General features: G+C 38.1%; 2 protein-coding genes across 9 annotated transcripts in view; one reads left to right on the top strand and one right to left on the bottom strand.

The window, feature by feature from the left end:
* Positions 1-21554, bottom strand: part of CBR4 (carbonyl reductase 4) — a 158614-nt gene that overhangs the window by 50234 nt on the left and 86826 nt on the right. Inside the window, exon 5 of one of the 3 annotated variants that reach the window (XM_072719737.1) lies at positions 14860-15029. The exons of the other annotated variants lie outside the window; for them this stretch is intronic. Within the exon in view, the coding sequence (XP_072575838.1) occupies positions 14923-15029 (107 nt within the window). The 3' untranslated portion in view covers positions 14860-14922. Of the gene's footprint in view, positions 1-14859; positions 15030-21554 lie in introns of those variants that run through there. 3 annotated transcript variants of the gene reach the window in all.
* Positions 1-21554, top strand: part of PALLD (palladin, cytoskeletal associated protein) — a 401027-nt gene that overhangs the window by 364545 nt on the left and 14928 nt on the right. For 4 of the 6 annotated variants that reach the window (XM_072719730.1, XM_072719732.1, XM_072719733.1 and 1 more), the window contains 5 exons: positions 6488-6623; positions 9486-9584; positions 10377-10427; positions 11648-11869; positions 15969-16118. In XM_072719730.1, the coding sequence (XP_072575831.1) occupies positions 6488-6623; positions 9486-9584; positions 10377-10427; positions 11648-11869; positions 15969-16118 (658 nt within the window). The remainder of the gene's footprint in view (positions 1-6487; positions 6624-9485; positions 9585-10376; positions 10428-11647; positions 11870-15968; positions 16119-21554) is intronic. The other 2 variants (XM_072719731.1, XM_072719735.1) reach the window with 1 other exon arrangement.

Genomic DNA, 21554 nt, shown 5'->3' with positions numbered 1-21554 from the left:
TCCTGTATTTTTATTAGTTAGTATTAGTTCCTTTTTTAAAAAATATTTTATTTATTTATTCATGAGGGACAGAGAGAGAGAGAGAGAGAGAGAGAGAGAGGCAGAGACACAGGCAGAAGGAGAAGCAGGCGCTCCATACAGGGAGCCTGATGTGGGACTCGATTCCGGGACTCCAGGATCACGCCCGGGGCCAAAGGCAGGCGTGAGCTATCCAGGGATCCCAAGACATCTATTTTCCATTAGGTATGAGTTCAAGTTATCCACTTGTACTCTAACAGTTTAGGCTTCATAATAAAATTCAGTTAGGAAAAAATAGAATTGATACACAAAAACTCAGTCTGTATATCAAGCTCTTTTACATATTAATTCACACATTACATTCTTGAATATGAAGGATGCCTCATGGCCAACATGTTAATGATTTTGTGGAGCTTACTGTCAGATATTACTGAATATGGGAAGAGAATAAGAGGACTTTCAGTAGTTAGAATAGGTTCTTTGGTTTGCTAGATAGGCATATTACCTTTTAAATCAATATTGTACTCTGGAGATCTGAGTTTCTGGAATACACCAACAGAACTGACCTGGAATAATATATCAAGGGCTGGATGCTTTCAAGATTATTCAGTAGCCAAGAAAAAAAGAAAGAAAGAAAACCTCCTAGGATTTGTTAGTGGTTGCGTCTGGAAGATTTTACCTTCCAGATGCTTGTGTGTATGTTTAAGATGTTTTTACCCCCAGCCACATGAATAGTAAATGGTGAGTGACTTACTGTTGAAGCTAGAGTAAACAAACCAGTAATATTTTTTGCACAGTTGGGCTGAATTGTGTATACACTGATGTATTTATATTCAGTGTGGGAGGCTTATATGAATTGTTTACTGGCTAAGATCTGCTTCTGAGTATGGGTTTCTGTGAAGAGTTCTGGTTTTAGTAACAGTTTACTTTGAAAAAGCATGTAAGCATTTTTATGTTTAATTGTACAAACCATCATGAAAGGAGATCATCTCTTTGTCACCAAGTACCCTTTTTAAAATTTCCTAATGAGTTGTTGCTTTTCATTTATCAGAAGTCGTGCCATTTGGGAGAATCCGCCATGGCCATTTTACATTACATTACAACAAAGAATTAGTTTTATAGGAAAACAAACTCAGTTGCCAAAATTTTGCCCTGAAAACTTATAACTGTTTTTTTCTTTCTGTTGTCTCCCCCAGAAAGGAAGACTCCACTTTGGTTCTTACTATAACATTTTATACTAACTCTTAACTCTGCTCAGTTTTTAATGCAATTGCTTGAAGTGTTTTCTGAATTACATTAATCCAGATGAGATACTCCCTGAAAAAAAGAAGAGGTTCCACAGGGTGAGAAGTTCTGTATCCTGTACCTCTTTCCTCAGGTTCCTTCAGCCCCTGAAACCTTTGCCCTGCCCGGCTGTGCTATAGGTCTTCACACTCACTGGGGCCTCAGCAGTAATTTCACCTCCTCACACCTGTGACTGACCTCACTGTGTAATATAGTCATCCACTCACACCCCTGTCCCATCATAGGACTTACCACCCTCCTGCCATGTCCCTCCTTCCACCCCAAAGGGGTGGGAAGTCAAACTTCCCATCTCTCTGCCATCCCCAACATAGAATATAATTTTTCTAAGTAGAGTCACTTAGTTTTGTTCAACATTGTATTCCAAGCACCTAGAACAGAGCTGAATACTGAAATGCCACTCAATAAAGGTTATTTGCACCTTTTTCGAAACCAATCAAGAGTTCTTGGCATGTTTTTAAACTCCTTTCCCTCTTTCATTCCATTCCCCCAGTATTGTCTTCGTGATTCACTTCCATACTGGATAGTTTCCGTCGGCCTCCAGAGCCATTCTTAGTATGCCAGGCATTGATATAAGTGCTTATTATGTAGTAGCTCGTGTCCTTTCCCTTATAATCCTGTGAGATATATGCTATTAATACCCACGTTTGGGACGTCTGGGTGGCTCAGCTGTTGAGCATCTGCCTTCAGCTCAGGGTATGACCTCAGAGTCCTGGGATTGAGTCCCACATCAGCTCTTTGCAGGGTACCTGCATCTCCCTCTGCCTATGTCTCTGCCTCTCTCTCTGTGTCTCTCATGAATAAACAGTCTCAAAAATTTTTTAAAAAATACCCATGTTTTACACCTTACAGAGGAGGCACATAGCCATTACTAACTAGCCCAAACCACAGTATTTTAAGCAGGAAAAATAAATAAATAAAAGAGATTCTCCCGTCTGCATCTTTATTCCTGCTGAGTCTGAATCCCCCCCCCCCCCATCCCTACTCTACTACCTCTTTCATGAGTCTTTGGCATTCATGCTAACCAGCACTCTTCTCTACTTCTTTTTTAACTCCCATCGCACCTAAAATTACTACAACATAGTCTGTTCATTTTTCCAACTTGATTATTAACCCCTTGGGATCAAAGACCACCCTTTAGGATTTGGCTATCTTCTCCTTGTCACATAGAATACTGTTGAGACTATCGTGATGATACTTTTGGTTTATTATTATTTTTCACTATTATACATAGAAATTCTAATGCCCAGAATTCCAAGATATCAGGTGACACAGTCACTTATCTTACAAACCAACTATTGAGTTACAGGCTTAACAGAATTTGTATTGATGTATTTGCCTAGCATTGTGCCTTGCTAAATATATATACTCAGTAAGTATCTGTGCAGTGACTGTTAGACATTTAAGAACCTTTCAATTAACTGATTTGATTTCAGTGTTAATTGTTCAGAACCAAGAAAACATGTACCTTAAATTCTGGGAGTAAAAAAAATGTCTTTAAAATAGGAAATAGAAAAAATAAATAAATAAAATAAAATAGGAAATAGAGTAAATGCCCTACTAATGCTTGTGATCTTGATATGTTTAGGGAATCACCTTGTTCAATCTAGAATGACCAGGGTTTTTATCTGGGTCAATGAGTAATTTTAATTGCACTCTGAAAGAGTAAAATACCTGGGTGGCAGAAACCCGCACCAAGGTGAATGGCTTCTCTATGAAATGTACCAGACAAAGCAGTCATTCTTTAGTTCCCTAAAAAAGTCAAGTACACTGAAAAATGCTTTTTAAGCCACAGGATTTATTCTGCCATGAATGGACAGGTGTTTACTTGTCAAAGAGGACTTGTGGCTGTCATGTAAAAGCCCAGTCTCTGTTTCGGTTGTGTAGGTGATCTCTTCTGTCCTTCATAGCCACCCTTTGCCCCTTTCTTTCTTATTTGTGCAGAGAACACGGCTCTCAGTGTATTCTGCTTGCAGAGAGACAGTGAAGCTTCTGTCATCAAAGGCTGCTCATCATTCCATAGTTGTGCAACTCGTTTATGTTGTCAAGTTTAAAGTAATAATAGGAACCTGTGTGTTCCCAATAATATGTGATGTAACACAGAGCTAGCTTTCATTTTACCTTTCAGGGGACTTCAGAACCTACCTCTTCTAGTTCTCAGATGTAAGGCTTGGGTCAAAAGCAGCACAGAACTTTATTTCTAAAACTGAGTGATTTTTGTGTGTTCTGAGCCTGACTTTTTACATGTGGCTTGATTATAGATAGTTTTGGGATAATTATTCTTGCCTGAGAAGGGAAGGTAGAGAAGTCAGAATAAATAAAAATCTTAAAAAAAAAAAAAAAAAAAGAGAAAAAGAAGAAGTGAAGGTAGAGAGGTAGATAGTGCATTTATTCACTTATTCTATGAATGTTACTTTAGGGTCTGCTATTCGACAAGCATTGTGATAAAGAGGCACAGTGTGAGAGGGACAATTAAAAAGAACGTATACTAATAAAGTTTGATAAGTGCTATGAAGAAAAATATGGTACAATAACTAATGGGTAGACTTGGTCAGGGTCTTCCTTCCCAAGGAGACTTTAGACTGAGGCCTGAAGGCTGACAGTGTGGTCCTGTACGGGCCAGCGGCTCCAGGCTGGGGGAAGCTGGCACAGCATGCACGTTTTTGCTAAAGGATTGGATGGTATTAAAAATTGAGGTTGTAGGTCATGATTCCTGTGGCTCTTACTGTTCATGTGTCACAGCTTCATTGCTTAGCTCCTTAAAAATCAAGATCAACTGCCAGGGAGTAGGGTACAGCAAAGCCTGACCTAGTCTGATATTCAAACAGAGAATATCACAATATTTCCTTTAATACTAGTGTTTAACACCCTCCATTTGAACTTCAGGACAAATGACTAGAAAGGAAGGACCTGGAAAAGCTATCAGGATACTTTCTGCTCTAGGTATCAGAAGATTCAACTTCCAGTAGATTAAATATCCCTGGTTTATCAATTTACATAAATGTGGGGTCAGGCGGTTCCAGGGTAGGTCACCTGTATCAGGCTCCGAGGGCTCTGTCTTTCTAAGCTGTCATCATCAGCATGTTGTGGGTTCTCCCCTCGTGGCCAGTGTGGATGCAGCCATTTGGGGCATTACATTTTGACATAGTGGTAGCCAGTGAAAGAGGAACATTTCTTCTGTATGTTGCTTTTTAGAGGTGAGAAGCTTTAACTAGAGCACCTCATCCTTTCCCACTTCCACTTCCTCAATCTCCATGGCCAGGCTCCATCACATGCCTCTGGCTATACTAATCACTATCTGGGGATTGAGACCACTCAAATTAACTTCCATCAGTCACCCCTGAGTCTGGGGAGGTGGTCACCTTCTCTGAGCACACTGGAGGGTGAACATCCAACAAAATCAAGGGAAGTTTAGCAGGGAAGCAAGAATGGATAGGAGGAGCACAGCCCTCAGGATGCTTTGGTATTATTGATGAGGGCTGAGTGCACAGGGGTTACAGGATGCTCATGTTTTCTCTTGTGTATTTAGTGATTGTCTTGTTTCCAGCATTTTTGGATGAAATAATAAGCAGAGGGTTTGGTGAAACTCCGTGTTAATTTGCATCCTCGGCCTTACTAGTGCTTTCTACTGTATCAGTGAAGCAGTATCCAGCACACGATGCCTTGACACCTTTGCAGTAAACTTTTTTTAAAATTTAGAAATGCCTTATCAAATAAAACATGTAAGGAAAAGGAAGGAAGCAAAGATAGTGTATATATATATATTTTTTTTTAAAAGAATAATAAAGTCATACCTGTTTCTAGTACCTTTGAAGGCTCCCTCTGTGACCCTCCCCAGTCACATCCACAGCTATCCTCGAGAGATAACCACTACCCTGAATTTTTGACTTAATCCTTTTCTTACTTGTCTTAATGGTTTATATATGTATGTTTCCCTAAGTTTATTTCTCAAACATTTTTATGTATCAGAATCACCTAGAGGACTTGTTAAAACAGATTACTGGATCCTAAACCCAGGACTTCTGATTCAGTAGGTCTGGAGTGAGTCCAAAAATCCACATTTCTAACAGTTTCTCAGGTAATATGGATGCTGGTGGTCCAAGGACCACCCTTTGAGAACCCCTGCTTTGGCAGAGAACTGCTTAGTTTTTGTCTGTTCATAAATGGAAGCGTATTTTATGTGTTCTTGTTTTTTTAAAAACTTGACATGTTTTTGAAATTCAGCCTTGGTGATATGGGTAGCTACAGGTCAGTCATGCGTTTTCACTAAGAATATAGTTTGTTTTTGTTTTGGTTTGTTTTGTTTTACTATATAGTACTCTTTTTCTCTTGAATCTTTCCCCACAGCCCCGTGAGGGAAAAGGTAGGGGGTGGCAAATTACTTAAGGCACCAACAAATGTGATTCCCCACCCACCAAATATCCAGCACCAGTGACCCCTGGCTCTCATGGCTGAGGGCATTGTTGCCACCCTTAGAAAGAAGAGTTCTGAGGTGCCACTTATCTCAGAGCCCTAGGCTCTCCAGAAGGTTTAGGAGGCTCACGGTGTTGTGGTGTACCAGGCATAGCAAGACCTGCAGAACCTCCAGGGCCCTCCTCTAATCAAATCAGGATAGAAAAGAACACACTATATTTGCCTAGAGTGAGCTAAACACTGTTGTTGAATAAATTGCAAAGGACCAGAGGACTGAATTTACAAAAGTGTACGAGGAATATATTCTCTTTCAAAAATGCTCAATAGCCATATATGTTACATATGTTTATACTTGTTTATAGGAAATGTTTTAAAAAGTTGCCCAAAGTCACAAACCTAATACCAGGCAGAGTCAGATTTGAAGTCTTTTTGTGATTACAAATCACATTGTGTTTTCACTTTACTGCCTTCCTGGGACTAAAACACAGGCATTCCCTGTTCTTGGCATTTCTCTAACCACTGAAACACACTCCCTCAGGTATGTCCACTTTCTCTGAAAACTGGTTCCAATTACTGTTACCTATACACTGCAACCAGCTTTCATGGTTCTTTCCATAATTAGTTGGAATAGATATAGTATTGGAAAAGAGTGGGATACACTGACACATTGTACTGTCTTTGTTGGACTTGAATGTTTGGCTTGGATTTATGTGCTTGACAACTGACTATATTGCCTTGTGCTCTTTTCCTGCAGGGGATTTCCAAAGAAGGCCAATAGAACTGCTAGAATAGCTTCTGATGAGGAGATTCAAGGCACAAAGGACGCTGTCATTCAAGACCTGGAACGAAAACTTCGCTTCAAGGAGGACCTCCTGAACAATGGCCAGCCGGTATGCAGAGATGGATTTGGGGCCTGAGCTTGGAATACTAGCTCTTCACATCAGAGAGCTCTTTTGTCACTTTGGTTCTTGCAATTTGTATATAAAATTGATCTCATTACTCCTAAATCTCAATGTTCTTCTTAGCATTATGGCCTCAGTGTGAGGGGAAGGGAGAAAGTGGAATGGCTACCCTCTAGTTGGCCTTCACTATTTACTGCCATTCATGAAAACCATTTTTGGAGTGAAGATAGCAAGTTGGAGATAAAGAGGAAGGGCTGATTTTAAGGTGAGGAGTAAAACAAATGAGGAACTGCAACATTACAAAGAAAAAGGAATAAATCCAGGCTGGGTAGGAGGGGAAAGGTGTGCTCTGGAATGATCTGTATCTACCAAAAGTACCAAAAGGAGAGTTTGGATTCTATTCCATGGACTGCTTCTACACACAGAATATCTTCACTAAGGAAACAAATCCTGATGTCCAGTACCATTCTAGTAGACCATTACTAGATTCTGATTCATATTCGGTAATCTGAAAGAGTAATGCTTGTTTCACAATATTGTTCTAGTATCTGTATAATAGATCTGGTAAAAAATACAGGTATATAAGATGTTTTTGCCATTGGACTTAAATGTTTCCTCACCAGTTGTTTCTCATTTTTTATTGACCCTTCTTATCACGTCCAAGATTTTTAAGAGGACAGGAAGAACAAGTCCCACAAATCAGGTGAAGTCTGAAAAGAGCCTTATGTGGTTTTATTTTAGAATTATCACCAGAAAAATTTGCCTGGATCATACGTAAAAGAAGAAAGGAGCCTCTTTGTATAAAATCTCCCTCTCAGGCACCTTTTTCAGAATAGAAAGCTCTCTATGCTAAATATATTTTCTAGGAATTTTAATTATCACACACTGATAAATAAAAATGTAAGAACAGCCCATGTTTGTTTGATTGGAAAGGTGGAGGAGAGAGAAGGGTGCTGAATGCTGCTTTTAATTATTAGGGCATCCTAATCTGAGTTCAGGAAGATTAAAATTCTAATGAGAATTTGTGCTGGTCATTCATTTCATTGAAAATAGAAGATTTTCACAAAGGGAAAATATTTTCTTCCTGAAATAAGTAATAGCGTGTATAAATGTGCATACTCTGGAAGTTTTCCCTGGCTCTGTCAACTAAAGCCTTTGAAAGATTAAAACAGATACTTAAGGGAACTTACTCAAGCCAGGTAAAGGCATTTCTCCAGTTTTTTGGTTTTGGGTTTTTTTTGTTGTTGTTTTCTTGGGTCTCTGTTGAAATATTCCTAATTCCCTTGGTTAAAGAGACTTAAGAGTTCTATAAGCTGTTATATAATACTATATATATTATGTGTATATTTACATTTATCTATTTAGCAGTGAGTGACATTCCCAACGAGTTCCATCAATTTCTGCATTTGTGAGCTCAAAATGCTAATGTTACATATTATTCCATTACTTATTTTTGGCTTCTATAGACAGGGCTTGGATATCCACACAGCCTAGTGGTTTAGAAACAAAACTGAAGTAAATTTGGCTTTTACTGGTAGCAGGTGCTTTCTGGCAAAGGACTAGGTATCAAATTGACATTTCTGCTTTATAAGGAAAGGGGTGGAGAGGACTCCAGTCCTACCTTCGTTGATACAGTTCTCCATGAAAACATTAGGAAGGCTTTTAAGAGAGCAGGTATTTAAAATTCTCTTTGAAAACTGAATTCAGTGATTCTTTAACAGATGTGAGAAAATTAATTTGAATAATAACATACCGGGACCGAGACAGTCCAAGCACCAAACACCTACCTCTCCTTCTTCTAATCTTCTGCCCCCATTTTAGTAAATGAAATAATAGGAACTTCAGGACTATTTGTCATTGGCACCGACTTGTTTCACTTCCCGGTTTCAGCTGGGACTGGAACCAGCAATTACTGGAAATTGTAAATTTATTCAACATATTTTCCTGATTAGAGAGTTTCCAATAGAATTTACATCTATGTTCAGAAGTTTTGGATGTTCACTGAAATAACTTCTGTAATTTTTTAAAGATTCTGCCTTACTAATCATTCTTTATTCTCTCTTGTGAACTGAACACTTGGTTATGGGACAAGGGGTGTCTGAGAGTTCTTCCCAGACTTTGATTCTACGGCATTTTAGAACCAAAGCTCAAAGGCAGGAAACAGCCCAATAGACAGAACAAAGACGTTGGCATTTCTTCTAAGAATGGCCCAGCAAGTGTGTGTTGGCCAGATCTGGAGCACTGGCTACTCGATGCAAGACCATTACCACTTTGCCTGATGGCCAAGCAGTCTGCCTCTAAGTAAAATCTGGAATTATGGATATTAGCTTTGGCAAGTACCTTTCACAGTCCTTTGCCTGATTTGCCTAGTGCAGTCATCCTTTGTGGACTGTTATATTTGCCTACATGCACCTGTTACACGGCGGCCAAGGAAGTGCCCTTAGCGGTGAGGATCTCAAACAGCACCGGCATGGCCAGCGAGTCTACAACTTCCCTCATCAGAGGCTTGGAGCTGACTAAGCTGTTTTCGAAGCTTGTGAATGGCCATCAAAATAACATTTCCTTTAAAAAATATTTTGCTACTTGAATATCTTTTTTCTCTATGTGTAACGTTAAGGATTCGTATAGGACATGTATTTTCTTTGTGGTCTCTGCCACTGAGGCTGGAAGGGAAAGTGACAGAACACTTGAAGGGAGGGAAGGAAACAGACTGCTTTTACAGACAGGTATCTGAAGGTTGAGAGAAAATAGTTACAGAAAACATCAAAAGTCATTTTTAAAAATTCTTGTTTGTGAGGCAGTATGTATGTAATTGTGAATTTTCTATTTTTTGTGGTTTACTCTGTTTAGAGGTTAACATATGAAGAAAGAATGGCTCGTCGATTACTAGGTGCTGACAGTGCAACTGTTTTTAATATTCAGGAGCCAGAAGAGGAAACAGCTAATCAGGTACTGTGTTCTTCTGGACAAATTAGAAAAATAGTAATTATTCTGTCCCCTCCCCCCATCCTCCTTATGGACACTATTCTTGGGATCACTTCTGTGGGAAGCATAGGACAAGTCAAAGAAAGGCAGTATTAATATCACCAACTCATAGCTATTATTTATTGAGCACATAGCATGTGTCAGACAGCTGTGTTAAGTGACTGATGAGAGTTATTTCAGTGATACCTGTTCTTTTTATCTTATTGATCAGTTTATTCTCCTTTCAAGTATCTTTCTGTTTTTCCTGTCCTGTGCTTTATTGCAAAATACATATTGTAGAGAAACATATTTTCACTGAAATTGTTTGACATAGCTAGTGAATATTTCCAATTATATTCATAACATCTAGTCAAAGTAAGATATCTGTGTATAGAAAAAACGGTCTTGATTTTCCTTCACATATATAGTTACAAATCACTAATCAGCAGAAAACCTAGATTGCTATTTTTGTTCCCTTCCTACCACAAAAAGAAAAGGTTACTTCATGAATTTGATGGAAGCTGTTTTATAATCTCCACTGCTTCTACTTGGAGTTTCTAGATATAGTCTCAAGATTAAAGGAAGCTTTTTAAAACAAGTTTAAAGGATCAAGTAAATTCTCATAGATGTTGAGAAATAGATCTGTCTTCAATATCTGAGGATTTTTCTGTGTGAAGTATTGCTACTACAAAAATTTCAACTGAAAGAAAACTAGAAATCTTTCTAGGTTCTTATTTCTATTATTAGTCTTCACTTCTTTTTTTTCTACCATTACAGGAAATTGAGTCTCCTCATGCTTCTGTAGGGAGTACTCTGGACGGTCAAAAGGTTAAGCTTTTCACCTTTCTCCTCCTTCTGGTCTTTCACTGTATCTGTTTTCTTGTGTTCTTCCTTGTTTACCTGTGTATCTGTCTTTACTGCCATATATTAATTACAAATACTATGACCAGTGTCTGTTTTTACTTAATATCATATGAACAGAATTACTACAGTCAGTGTGCTTTTTGCTACTTGAATATCTTTACAAAGATATTTAAGAAAAAAATATATTTACAAACTTGAATTTGATTCTGTCACTAGTGAATACTCTGAACTATAAATTGTTAAAAGTGTCTCATTTGTTAATACCTTTCTGGGGGAAAACTCACTAATTCTCAAACTGACTAATCTGATAGTAGGTAGAATAAAACAGCTCATGTATTCTTTGTAGTTTTATTCATACTGCTGTATTTCTTCCCTCAAGACAACAGTTTTTTAAAGGTGGGGTAGCTTCTTTATGAAAAAACCGAGTTAAAACATCTTTTATTTGTTACTAAATAGAGACTATTTTGTAACAGGCTGCCTTGTTGTCATTATACTTTGTAAGCAGGAGAACTGTAGAATCCACCTTATCACCATAGGATGTTGACGGCCACTTTGCTTTTGTCTTATTAATCCAAATTTTGACTGGACTGTCAATCCTGTTTTTCTTTTAAAGAGGGTGGAGAGTAGTTCCTACTAGCTGCAAAGCCGAGCAGGAGATCAGAGGCAATGGGGCTGAGGATTATTAGGAGTGAAAAACAAATGCCATTTTTCCATTATTCACGTGATAAAATGCTATGTAATAGTGCGGCTGCCTTCCACATGAACTGTTGCCCTTCTGAAGAGCTGCACCACCCTGCATCAGCTTTCCCCCTACAGCAAGAAATCCTTGTTCCATCATGTTTTATTTTTGTGAACAATTTAGGAATACAAAGCTGTTACCTTTTCCTTTCTTTCCTCACCCCCACCCCTCCCACTCCCCCACTCCCCACCCCCACCAAGAGAAAAGAGAAAGAAATTCATCTTCATAGTTCCTGGGGGAAGGAGGATGATAAGACTTGAAGACAATTTGAAATATCATATATACTTACTTCCAGATGTTTTTTGTTTTATATGGAATTGAGCTGGGCTCTGGTAAAATATCACTGTCTTCTTAGTGTCACTGGAGAGGAGAGTAAGACTCAATGAGACACATAGGACCACAAGGGATCGAGGTTGCTAATGTGACCTTTTTTTTCCTGAGACAGGAATATAAAGTGTCCAGCTGTGAACAGAGACTCATCAGTGAGATCGAGTATAGGCTAGAAAGGTCTCCCGTGGATGAATCAGGTGATGACATCCAGTTTGGGGACGTACCTGTGGAAAATGCAGTGGCACCATTCTTTGAGATGAAGCTGAAACACTACAAGATCTTCGAGGGAATGCCTGTAACTTTCACATGCAGAGTGACTGGGAACCCAAAGCCAAAGGTAAGCAAGCTGAAAAAAGTTGGCTTTTTCAGAGTCCTGTGTTCTGAGGAAGTTTAGCTTCTACAATATAGCATGTGTAACAAGAGGAAGAGGTACAGACTACCTTTCTCAGTCTCAGGATGTCAAATGCTTGAAGTACTTGTAAGTTCCAGACCTTCCTCAGGAGGCATCAGAAGCCAGAAAGAGTGGAAGAAGGGTTGAATTTGGGTTTGAAGACAGGAATGGGAAAGTAACAATTAAATAATCGACAAGGAGCTTTTCATACACCTGCATCATTTCCTTATGTGATGTTATCAGTGTCACTCTCAAATCGCAGGTGCCTGAACTGAGAGCTCAGGGAGGTTTAATTAACTTGCTCCAGGTCAAGGAGCTGGTGAGTGGCCAGGCTGGAACCCGAGCCCCATGCCATGTGCCATACGGAGGCAGCATTTAACACGGATTACAAAAACTTCAGATCTTTAATCTGCAAAACCAAGGCTTCCTGTATTTACAAGGGGCTAAGGACTAGAATACTGTTGAGGAGGGATAATTAAAGGAATTTCTGATATTTGGGAGAGCTAGGCTGACATACATGGGAGCCCTCTCTCTAAAGACACATGGAAACAGCTGGATAAAGAGTTGCTCTGTCTTTAAAGGGAGACAAGAGTAACTGCTCACTGGTCCAGAAAGCAATAAACAGGATTACACTTTTTCCCTAGAACTTGGGAAAAAAGAATAAAAAAGGGTGCCCATGAGAAATGGAAACTCCACATTGACACTATCTCACGATATGAAGCCAAAGGCTGAGAAATTAATACGAAATTTAGTCCAAGATGATTAAAATCCCTGTTTCTGGGAGAAACAAGCAAAAACTGTCCAAAAAATACTCACAATTTGGGGCATATCAGACTTCTGCAGCGTTAAGAGGGAGGAAGAAATTCACAGTGAAAACTTACAGATCATAGGAGAAACAATGATGAGAATAAATAGCAAAAGAAAATAGAAACTCAAGTATTGCACAGTATTGAACAGTCTTAAGTGAACTATAAGATAAAACTATGTTTAAAATGATTGAAACAATGTTAAAAGAAATAGAAACTTTTTTTTTTTAATTTTTATTTATTTATGATAGTCACAGAGAGAGAGAGAGAGAGAGGGGCAGAGACACAGGCAGAGGGAGAAGGCAGGCTCCATGCACCGGGAGCCTGATGTGGGATTCGATCCGGGGTCTCCAGGATCGCGCCCTGGGCCAAAGGCCGGCGCCAAACCGCTGCGCCACCCAGGGATCCCAAGAAACTTTAATGAAAAAAACAAGACAGTACCAAAGACCAGGCAAATTTGTAAAATAAGCATATAGAAATGAAAAATACACTCAATGAAATTAAAAGCCTAACAGTGGTATCACAGAGAAAGAGCAAAGAAAACAGCCTTAACTTTCCAAACTCCTATTCACCTCTTCATAAGATGAGATTTTTCTAATACACTGTGTTAGAGAAAACTTCTTAGTTCTTGGCATAACTTGGATAATTGCTGTGTATTCACAAACATGATACCAAATGCATGTACTAAAAATAAACTTGCAGCTTATGAATGAAACTTAACAAGAAATTGGATATTAAGCTTCCAAAATGTTTGCAAAAATCCGTTGTTATTTTTAAACCTTGGTCATTAATGAAGTTCTAAGATCATTGATTCTTGTTCTAAAGAACACTGTGTTCACCTGAAAGACGGGCTGTTGTGTTTAACGTTACTCTGCTTTTCTAGTATGAATTTAAATGTTTCACAGCTTTAAGAGCTTAATTTTTTAAGAGTTTTTACTGTTAGGTTGTCTTCTTTCACCTTTCCTTCCTTTCTTCCCTTCCTCCCTCCTGTCCTCACTGCTGTTCTTTTTCTTCCCTCCCTGGTTTATTGAACAACCGTTTCTTCTGCACACGTTATATAAATGCACTAGGACTATTAAAGTATGGGATATTCATCATGTTTAAAAAAATCCTTTTTTGGGGCTTCTGTTTAAAAAAAGAAAGGAAAAGGTAGTCTACCCTTGACATGCTTGTTCTAATGGAAACATGAGAAGACAAAGGGATTTCTAATTTGCCTTGTTTTCATCTCTTGTACCCTCCCCTTCCCTCTCCGTTAGCAGTCTTGGTAAAATTGTTGGACTCTTTCTTAATTTTCATTTGAACGTTGTATTCCAAGTATGATGGAGGTGAAAAGTATGATTAACAGAGACAAGTCTGAAGAATTGACATAGTAGCAAAAATGCAAATTGTATACTAATTACAGCTTCTCTGTTCCATCAGAAGTAATAAAATCGCCAAGCAGAGAATGATAATTATGAAGTATCATGCTTTATCTAACTTAATTTCTAGAACTGAGAGTTAAGTCTAGCTGACGATTCATTTTTAGGTTAATAATACAGCCTGTAAATTTAGAGCTAATTAGAAAATGGAAGTTGGAAAAGTTTCAGCAGTCAGATCCCAATTCTTTATGTACTTATTTAGTGCTAGAAATTTCTAGCCCTTTCCTTTCTTAGAAATGTAAATTTCAGAAAGACTTTTCAGATTCAGAGGGCTTCATCGAGTTGAATTTGAATGCCAGTTGAGGTCTCAATTGGCATATGGATTTACGTTAAGGAAAAAGTTCATTTTAAAAACTGAAGATTCTAAAGTAGGTTTTTATTCTGTTAGGGACCAAGTTAGGAATGCTTTAGCTGACAACAGAGAACTTGTGGCTTTAAAAGGAGGGATTTGTTTAGTTCCCTAAGTAAATCTGGGGTGGGTTGATGCAGGCATTATTATTAGCTCAGCATCTCAGCCACGGGAGGGCTGATGGCACATGATTCATCATTAGGGCCCCATGTCCCCACTGTCAAAGACTAATAACCAAATCACAGGGCTCCAGGGACCAGCGATTTTATTTTATTTTTTTTAAAGATTTTATTTATTTATTCATGAGACACACACACACACACACACACACACAGAGAGAGAGAGAGAGAGAGAGAGAGAGAGGCAGAAACAGAGGCAGAGGGAGAAGCAGGCTCCGTGCAGGGAGCCCAACGTGGGACTCGATCCCTAGTCTCCAGGATCACACCCGGGGCTGCAGGCGGTGCTAAACCGCTGAGCCACCTGGGCTGCCCCGACCAGCGATTTTAGGTACAGGAGAGGGAAGAGAGGAGGACCTATGAAAGAGGGAATTTGACCATTTTAAAATGTGTGAATTAGTCCAGATTTATTTTTACTTTATTTTTCACATTTAACTTTCTATCAAACCAAATTAAGATATTACTAAAACTTATAAGTTTAAATACAACTGTGTTTTCTTTAACATGGTGCGGAGAGCAAACTTTCAACCTTTGAGCATATGCTCCTTGGCCCACAATGAAAGCACTGGAGCTCCACCCACCACCAATCCTTAACTGGTGATCATTCCTCACTGCCACTTTCTTTTTTTTTTTTTAAGATTTATTTATTTATTAGAGAGACAGCACCAGCGGCAGAGGGGGGGGGGGGCAGGAGAGGGAGAAGCAGAAGCAGACTCCAGGCTGAGCAGGGAGCTGGACATGGGGCTCGATCCCAGCACTCTAGGATCATGACCTGAGCTAAAGGCAGTCACTTAACCGACTGAGCCACCAAGGCACCCCTCCCTGCTGTTTGTCTAACACAATTCAGGGGAATAGTTAGATCTGTAATTCTCTAAAATAACCTTTTTACCTTTCCTTCACAAGTAACACATTTTACTTTAGTGCCTTTCATTCAGTACATGTGAAAATAGAAGTAAAAAAGAAAAATGCCTATAGAGCCACTCCAGAAGTCACTATGTCTACATTCAACATTGATCACTCCATATAAATAATGTCAAAAAAATATGTGAATAATATGTGAATACCTACTTATATACATATTTTTAAATAAAAAAGATACAATTTTTAAAAACTAAAATAGAATTAAACCTGTTTGTTACCTACTTTTTTCACTCAAAAATCAATTTCCTTTTCAAATATTGTGTTTAACATTTTAACTAATCAGCTGTGCAGGCCACACAGTTATTATTTACCGGTCCCCCAAACAGGGTAGTACTACACACATCCTTAATCTTTCATCACTGTTTCCTTTCACAGATCTATTGGTTTAAAGATGGAAAGCAGATCTCTCCAAAGAATGATCACTACACCATTCAAAGGGATCTTGATGGGACATGCTCTCTCCATACCACAGCCTCCACCCTAGATGATGATGGGAATTACACAATTATGGCTGCAAACCCTCAGGTAAAGATTAAGGGTATAGGTTTGGCTTCATTTCTGTGTATAGTGCTCATAGGCATTTGTTTGGAGAAAGTAACTGTTTAATTAGAAGGCAGAATCAATGTTCTTTGACTTGAAACTATTTTCCCATATTCTACATCCATTTTGGTTTCAGAGGATAGAAAAATTATTTGTTTCATTAGTATTTTTTTATTTCATCAAGTGTTTTTCACATGAATAATTCCAATACAGATATGTATTCTTTCTACAGATATTACTTGGGGCCTAATAGGTACACTTCTTATTCAGGTGGTGGGGTTGCAGTGGTGGACAGAACAAAGTTTTGAGCTAGAAAATAAGAAAAGAAACATATGTAAATAATATAATTTCAGATATGATTAAGTTCTATGAAGAAAAAAAAGAAAAGGACAGTGAGTGACATACATAAATATGGTGTAGTAAAAAAAAAAAACCTCAAAAAGTAAAATATTTAAAAGAAATATATACCTACTAATTCAGTGGAATTTAAGTATATAAATGTAGACAAATTATAATTTTGATAGCATCTGTGTATGGCATTCAGGATTAGTTTCCATCCGAATGTTTTCTCTTGTATTCATCCTTAGATTTAGGATCATCTGACTACTTAGACTTTAATAGGCAGCAGTTACTGGTGAATATCAGGTTCTCAATTCAAGCCTACAAGTTCTTTTATGAGTGTCAGGTATGTTTTAGGCACTATCTGGGTAGGGAGGATGCAAAAATGAGTAAGAAGTGATTTTGTGTGACAAAATCACAGAGCTCATTGTGTGATAGGTAATTTTACAAAGTCAGCAGAAGTCATGTAAATAGCAAATTGCACACTTAAAAAAAGGTAAAATTAACAATTTTATTATATAACTAATGAAGATTGTCCAGTGTGTTTTTAAAATCTCTGATCTATTTATATCATTCTATATTTTGTTCTTTCTTTTGAAGGAAACATGAAGTGTCAAACATGAAATGGTACAAATAATTTCAGCAAAGCTTTCACACTTCTAAAAGTTTGTGCAATGTTTATCCTAATATTACACTGTCACATAAACATCAATTTCTGTAATATTAAGATTAGAATGAAATTCTAATTTTCCACAAATGAGGTTGTGATAGAGCACAGCAGACTCTTCACTCTCAACAGTTTCCATATTAAATATGCACTTTTCTTGAGGTTCTATACATGACCATCACCTTGAAAAATAATCAAAAGCACAACTTCTACTAAAAGTTACATTGTAATACTTATTTGTGTTCATGTTTGGAGAGTTTGAGGAAAGAAGTAGAATTTGCTTTTTTCTTTCTAATTCTATTTTCAGTATGTTTCCTTGACTATTACTAACAATTTCAATTTTCAGTTTTCTGCCTATTAAAATAATAGTGAAGAACTCAACAAAATCCAAAATTTCTCTTCTTGCTAGGTCCTTTATTCCTTTAGAAAGGTTGCTATGTATTATAGTGATCGAATTGACTGTGTCTCTTAAGCACTCACCAATCCTGGTCCTGATGTGAATTTTGAGGCATTTTTCCTAGTGAATGTTTTTAGCACTTATTGGAGTCAGCAGTTTTCTAAAACAAAGAACATAAATGTAAAATTGCAATTATGAGTCTGCTTCTAGTCTTCTTCAAATTATACTAATGTAGTTTTTACATGTGGAAAAGTTCTAAACGGGGAAGGACTCCATTGGACATGAGCAGAGTTGGAGACTGCATGAACTCATTAGATAAAGGAGGGCCCTTTGTAGAAGAGGAGGAAGGGAAAGAAATAAAAAGGATGAAAGGACACAACAAAGACCAGAAATGCAGAAGGTGCTGCTGAAAAGCCTAATGGCATAGTTCAGGGGTTAAGAGCATGAACTTTGGCATCAGATCTGAGTTGAATCTCTGCCACTCACCACGCATGTGACCTTGTGTCACCTAACCTCTCTGTGCCTATTTCTTCTCCTAAGAAATGAGCATGATTGTATGGATTTAAATAATGCACTCGATTTACCTGTCACATAATATGCTTTCAATAAAAGCTAGTTATTGACATTATTTCAATTCAAAGATACTAATAACCCTATCTGAAAGCAGCAGCCCTAAAAGTGGGCAGAAGTCTATGGAGTTAGGATGTAAAGGATGGTTCTGTTTCTAGACATTCCACCCCTACTATTAGAAAGTCAGTTTGGGCTGAGTTTCCACCCAACATGTTGCTGGTGTGTGGTCTTCTGACCTTCTGCTTTTCCTTTTCACCACCCCAATGGGAAAGGAGTTAGGCAGAGCTGTGGTCATGCCACAGCCACCACAGCTGTGGGCTTGGGTGGAGGGAGCTGTGAGCTGGGCAGGGCCACGCCCACAGCACAGCCAACTGGAGCCATACAGGAGGCCCAGAAGTTGCCCAAGGAAGGCCCAGAAGAGAGCTGTCAGTGCCCTCATTCCAGTCCCCCAGTGAATTCCACTGCTTAACCAAATCTCAGGTTAAGTCCCAAGTTAATCCTCTCTCGCTCTTGGCCTCTCTGCCCCCTTAGAGAAGACAAAGCAATAAGAAGTGGACTAGTTCCTATCAGGCAGCCAAAAGCCCAGTCCTCTAACAGAGTGTCCCACCTTACCCATGATTTCCACAAGCAGGAATATGACAGCTCTGGGTCTATCAGAGGGAGCAAAAGATTCAAAGAGTTCCAGAGGTCATAGACACCAGAGTAGTTCCTATTACCTAGAATTCCAACTGCCTTTCAAGGTTAGCTGATCCAGCCAGTATTCTGAAGAGGGTGAGGCTAAATCATGTCTCATTTTCTACCTTAAATGACCAAAGGCAGGCACAGGAGAGGAAACTTGTGAAGAGAATCTGAGGAAACCTAAAAGTGGGCATGTAGGCCTCAAATGGAAATTGTGAGGGAATTTTTATGTTTAGGGTACTTGGTATTAATTGCTATTCCAAGTCTCAGCATGTGCCTGGTTGATTTTAATTTCAAGAGTACAACTCCTTGCTCTCTCCTGGTGTCTTCAGTAGCAGGCATGTGCAGATATGCCAGATACAGGTTTTGTGATCTATCACCTAGAAATTGGGACAAACTTCACCACCCATTAGAAAAACAGAGAGGTATTTAAACCATGACAAGCAGCAGACCATTTTTTTACTGTGTCCTTAATATATGTTATCATTTATAGAAATGTTTGACGCTGTTTTAATTTCTACTTTATGACACTTGTTATCTATTAAAGTATTTTGCCATTTTTTTAATTTGTGAATTAAAACATGATTTAAGGGGCACCTAGGTGGCTCAGGTCATGATCTCAGGGTCCTAGGATTGAGCTCTGTGTCAGGCTCCCTGCTCAGTGGGGAGTCTGCTTGTCCCTCTACCCCTCCTTTCACTCTCTCATGTAAATAAAATCTTTTTTTAAAAAATTTGATTTAAGAGAAGCATGAGGAGATCCCTGGGTGGCTCAGCAGTTTAGCGCCCTGCATGGAGCCTGCTTCTCCCTCTGCCTGTGTCTCTACCCCCCTCTCTCTTTCTCTGTCCCTCATGAATAAATAAAATCTTAAAAAATAAAAATAAATAAAATAAGCATGATATAAGGCACTGAGAAAGATTTGAAAAGTCAAAGCTGAATTTTTTAGGACACATTAATCCCAAAAGCATAACATACAGTCAAAAGAAAACTTGATTCTTTAATTCCTTCATGCCCTTTGGTTACCTTAAACTTTTTTATTTTAGATGTATATTTGGTTTGAAAAGGAGACAACTACATCTATTTTTTCTGGTACACTGTAGTGTACATGATGTGAAATGACCAAGGGAAAGAGGAAAAGGCTGGAGTGGAAAAATGAGTTCAGTAATGAAATACAGACGGCAGAGTTTTCCTGAGCAGTGGAAAGTAGTTACAGAAAGCAGCCAAGAGAAAGGGTGAGAACCAAGGAAAGAGAAACACTAAAAGTTCAGCAGAATATTTTATAGAATATTTTTCCACCTGAGTCCATCTTTTGGGAATAAGAAACACTTTAGATATTGATGACTACATCCAAATTCTCCTTGGGATGGAACACCCAGCTCTAAACATATACTAGACACTGTGTATCACAGTGTGTGCTGCTCCTGCAATTCACGAGAGACCAAAGCAATCACATAGTTAAGTGAAATAATGAGTGATTATGCAGCACTACACCAAACATAATGCCAAAATGAGGATCACAAAAGCAGTTTTAGACTCTAATCCTATCTTTAAGACACAGCTAAATCTAAACATGAATGTTTTACATTGTTTTGTTGTGTTGCTAAGTTACTCTGTGCTGCACTTGGAGTTTGGAAGGGCTGTTTTGCAATTTGATGTTTCCTCAAATTGCATTATGTATACAAGTGGCAAGCATTTATAAAGACCTGTGTGCCACAGTTAAATTTCATAAGCTAGGAAATATAAATGTTATTTCCATATTATATAAATAATTGGCCTTGCATGAGACATAAATAATCTTTACAAGCTGATGTTTGATACATAATCACTTTAAGAATTCAAACTTATTATTTGCTCTATAGCTTTAAACTCTGTGGATTTGTTTGGAATAGAAAAGTAACACACAGCTGAATTAAATTTAAGAAGTGGGTTTGCTTGTGTTTTGTTTTAGCATTAGAAAGTTTCCTGGCTCATTTCAAATTTTAAACATTCACTTCCATTATTCCTTCATGTGTTAATAATAAAGTAGGTAGAAATGAAAAAGTTAAAAGCAAATGCAACAGCATTAATGTGCATCAGAGCCTAGTAGGAGGATACTAGGGTTAAACGGCACGTTAGTATGATAGAATTTTGTACAACCTTCAGATATAAGACATCCAGATTTAAAAATATGAACTTTCAGTTGTGTGTATCTTTTAAAAGTGTTTCACTGAATTCTGTTTTTTTTCCCTCAAATAAAAATGTCAAAAATATACGACTTGTTAGTTTGGAAGCTTTCTAAATGCTCCTGGTCATTTATTGATTAGTAATATATATTTAGCCAATAACACTGTATTCTCAAACTAACAGTTCTGCCTCCTAAAGATCATGCTTTCCCCTTTTATGTTCAGAAGTAAAACATGGTATAGGAGTTAAAAATGACAAATGGTGGCATATACCTTTTTCTTAAATTTGGGTAAAGATATTTTATGGCAGTATTTGTGTATATGGTTCTAAGCAGTAGCAGTAAAAGTCTTGAAAACATTGTAGAAATGTGTGATCTTTAGAGAGTAGTATGCCAACTTGTTGACCCTATTTTTTTTTTTTTTTTTTTTGGAGAGGGAAGAGGAGTCAGGGTTTATCCTAAGCAGAATCTAATGCTTAGAGCTGAGTAGGACATCTTTTATCTTATGCCTCAAATGCAGCCATTACATCAGTGAATACATTGAACATACCAGTGTGCTTGGCACCTTTCAAGCAATAGCATAAGTTTTTCCTTTGGAGGGGGTTATAGCC

The sequence above is a fragment of the Vulpes vulpes genome, chromosome 9, assembly GCF_048418805.1.
Source record: "Vulpes vulpes isolate BD-2025 chromosome 9, VulVul3, whole genome shotgun sequence".
Lineage (NCBI taxonomy): Eukaryota > Metazoa > Chordata > Mammalia > Carnivora > Canidae > Vulpes > Vulpes vulpes.
Note: the sequence above shows the minus strand (reverse complement) of the source record. Positions and strands in the feature narration are given on the sequence as shown.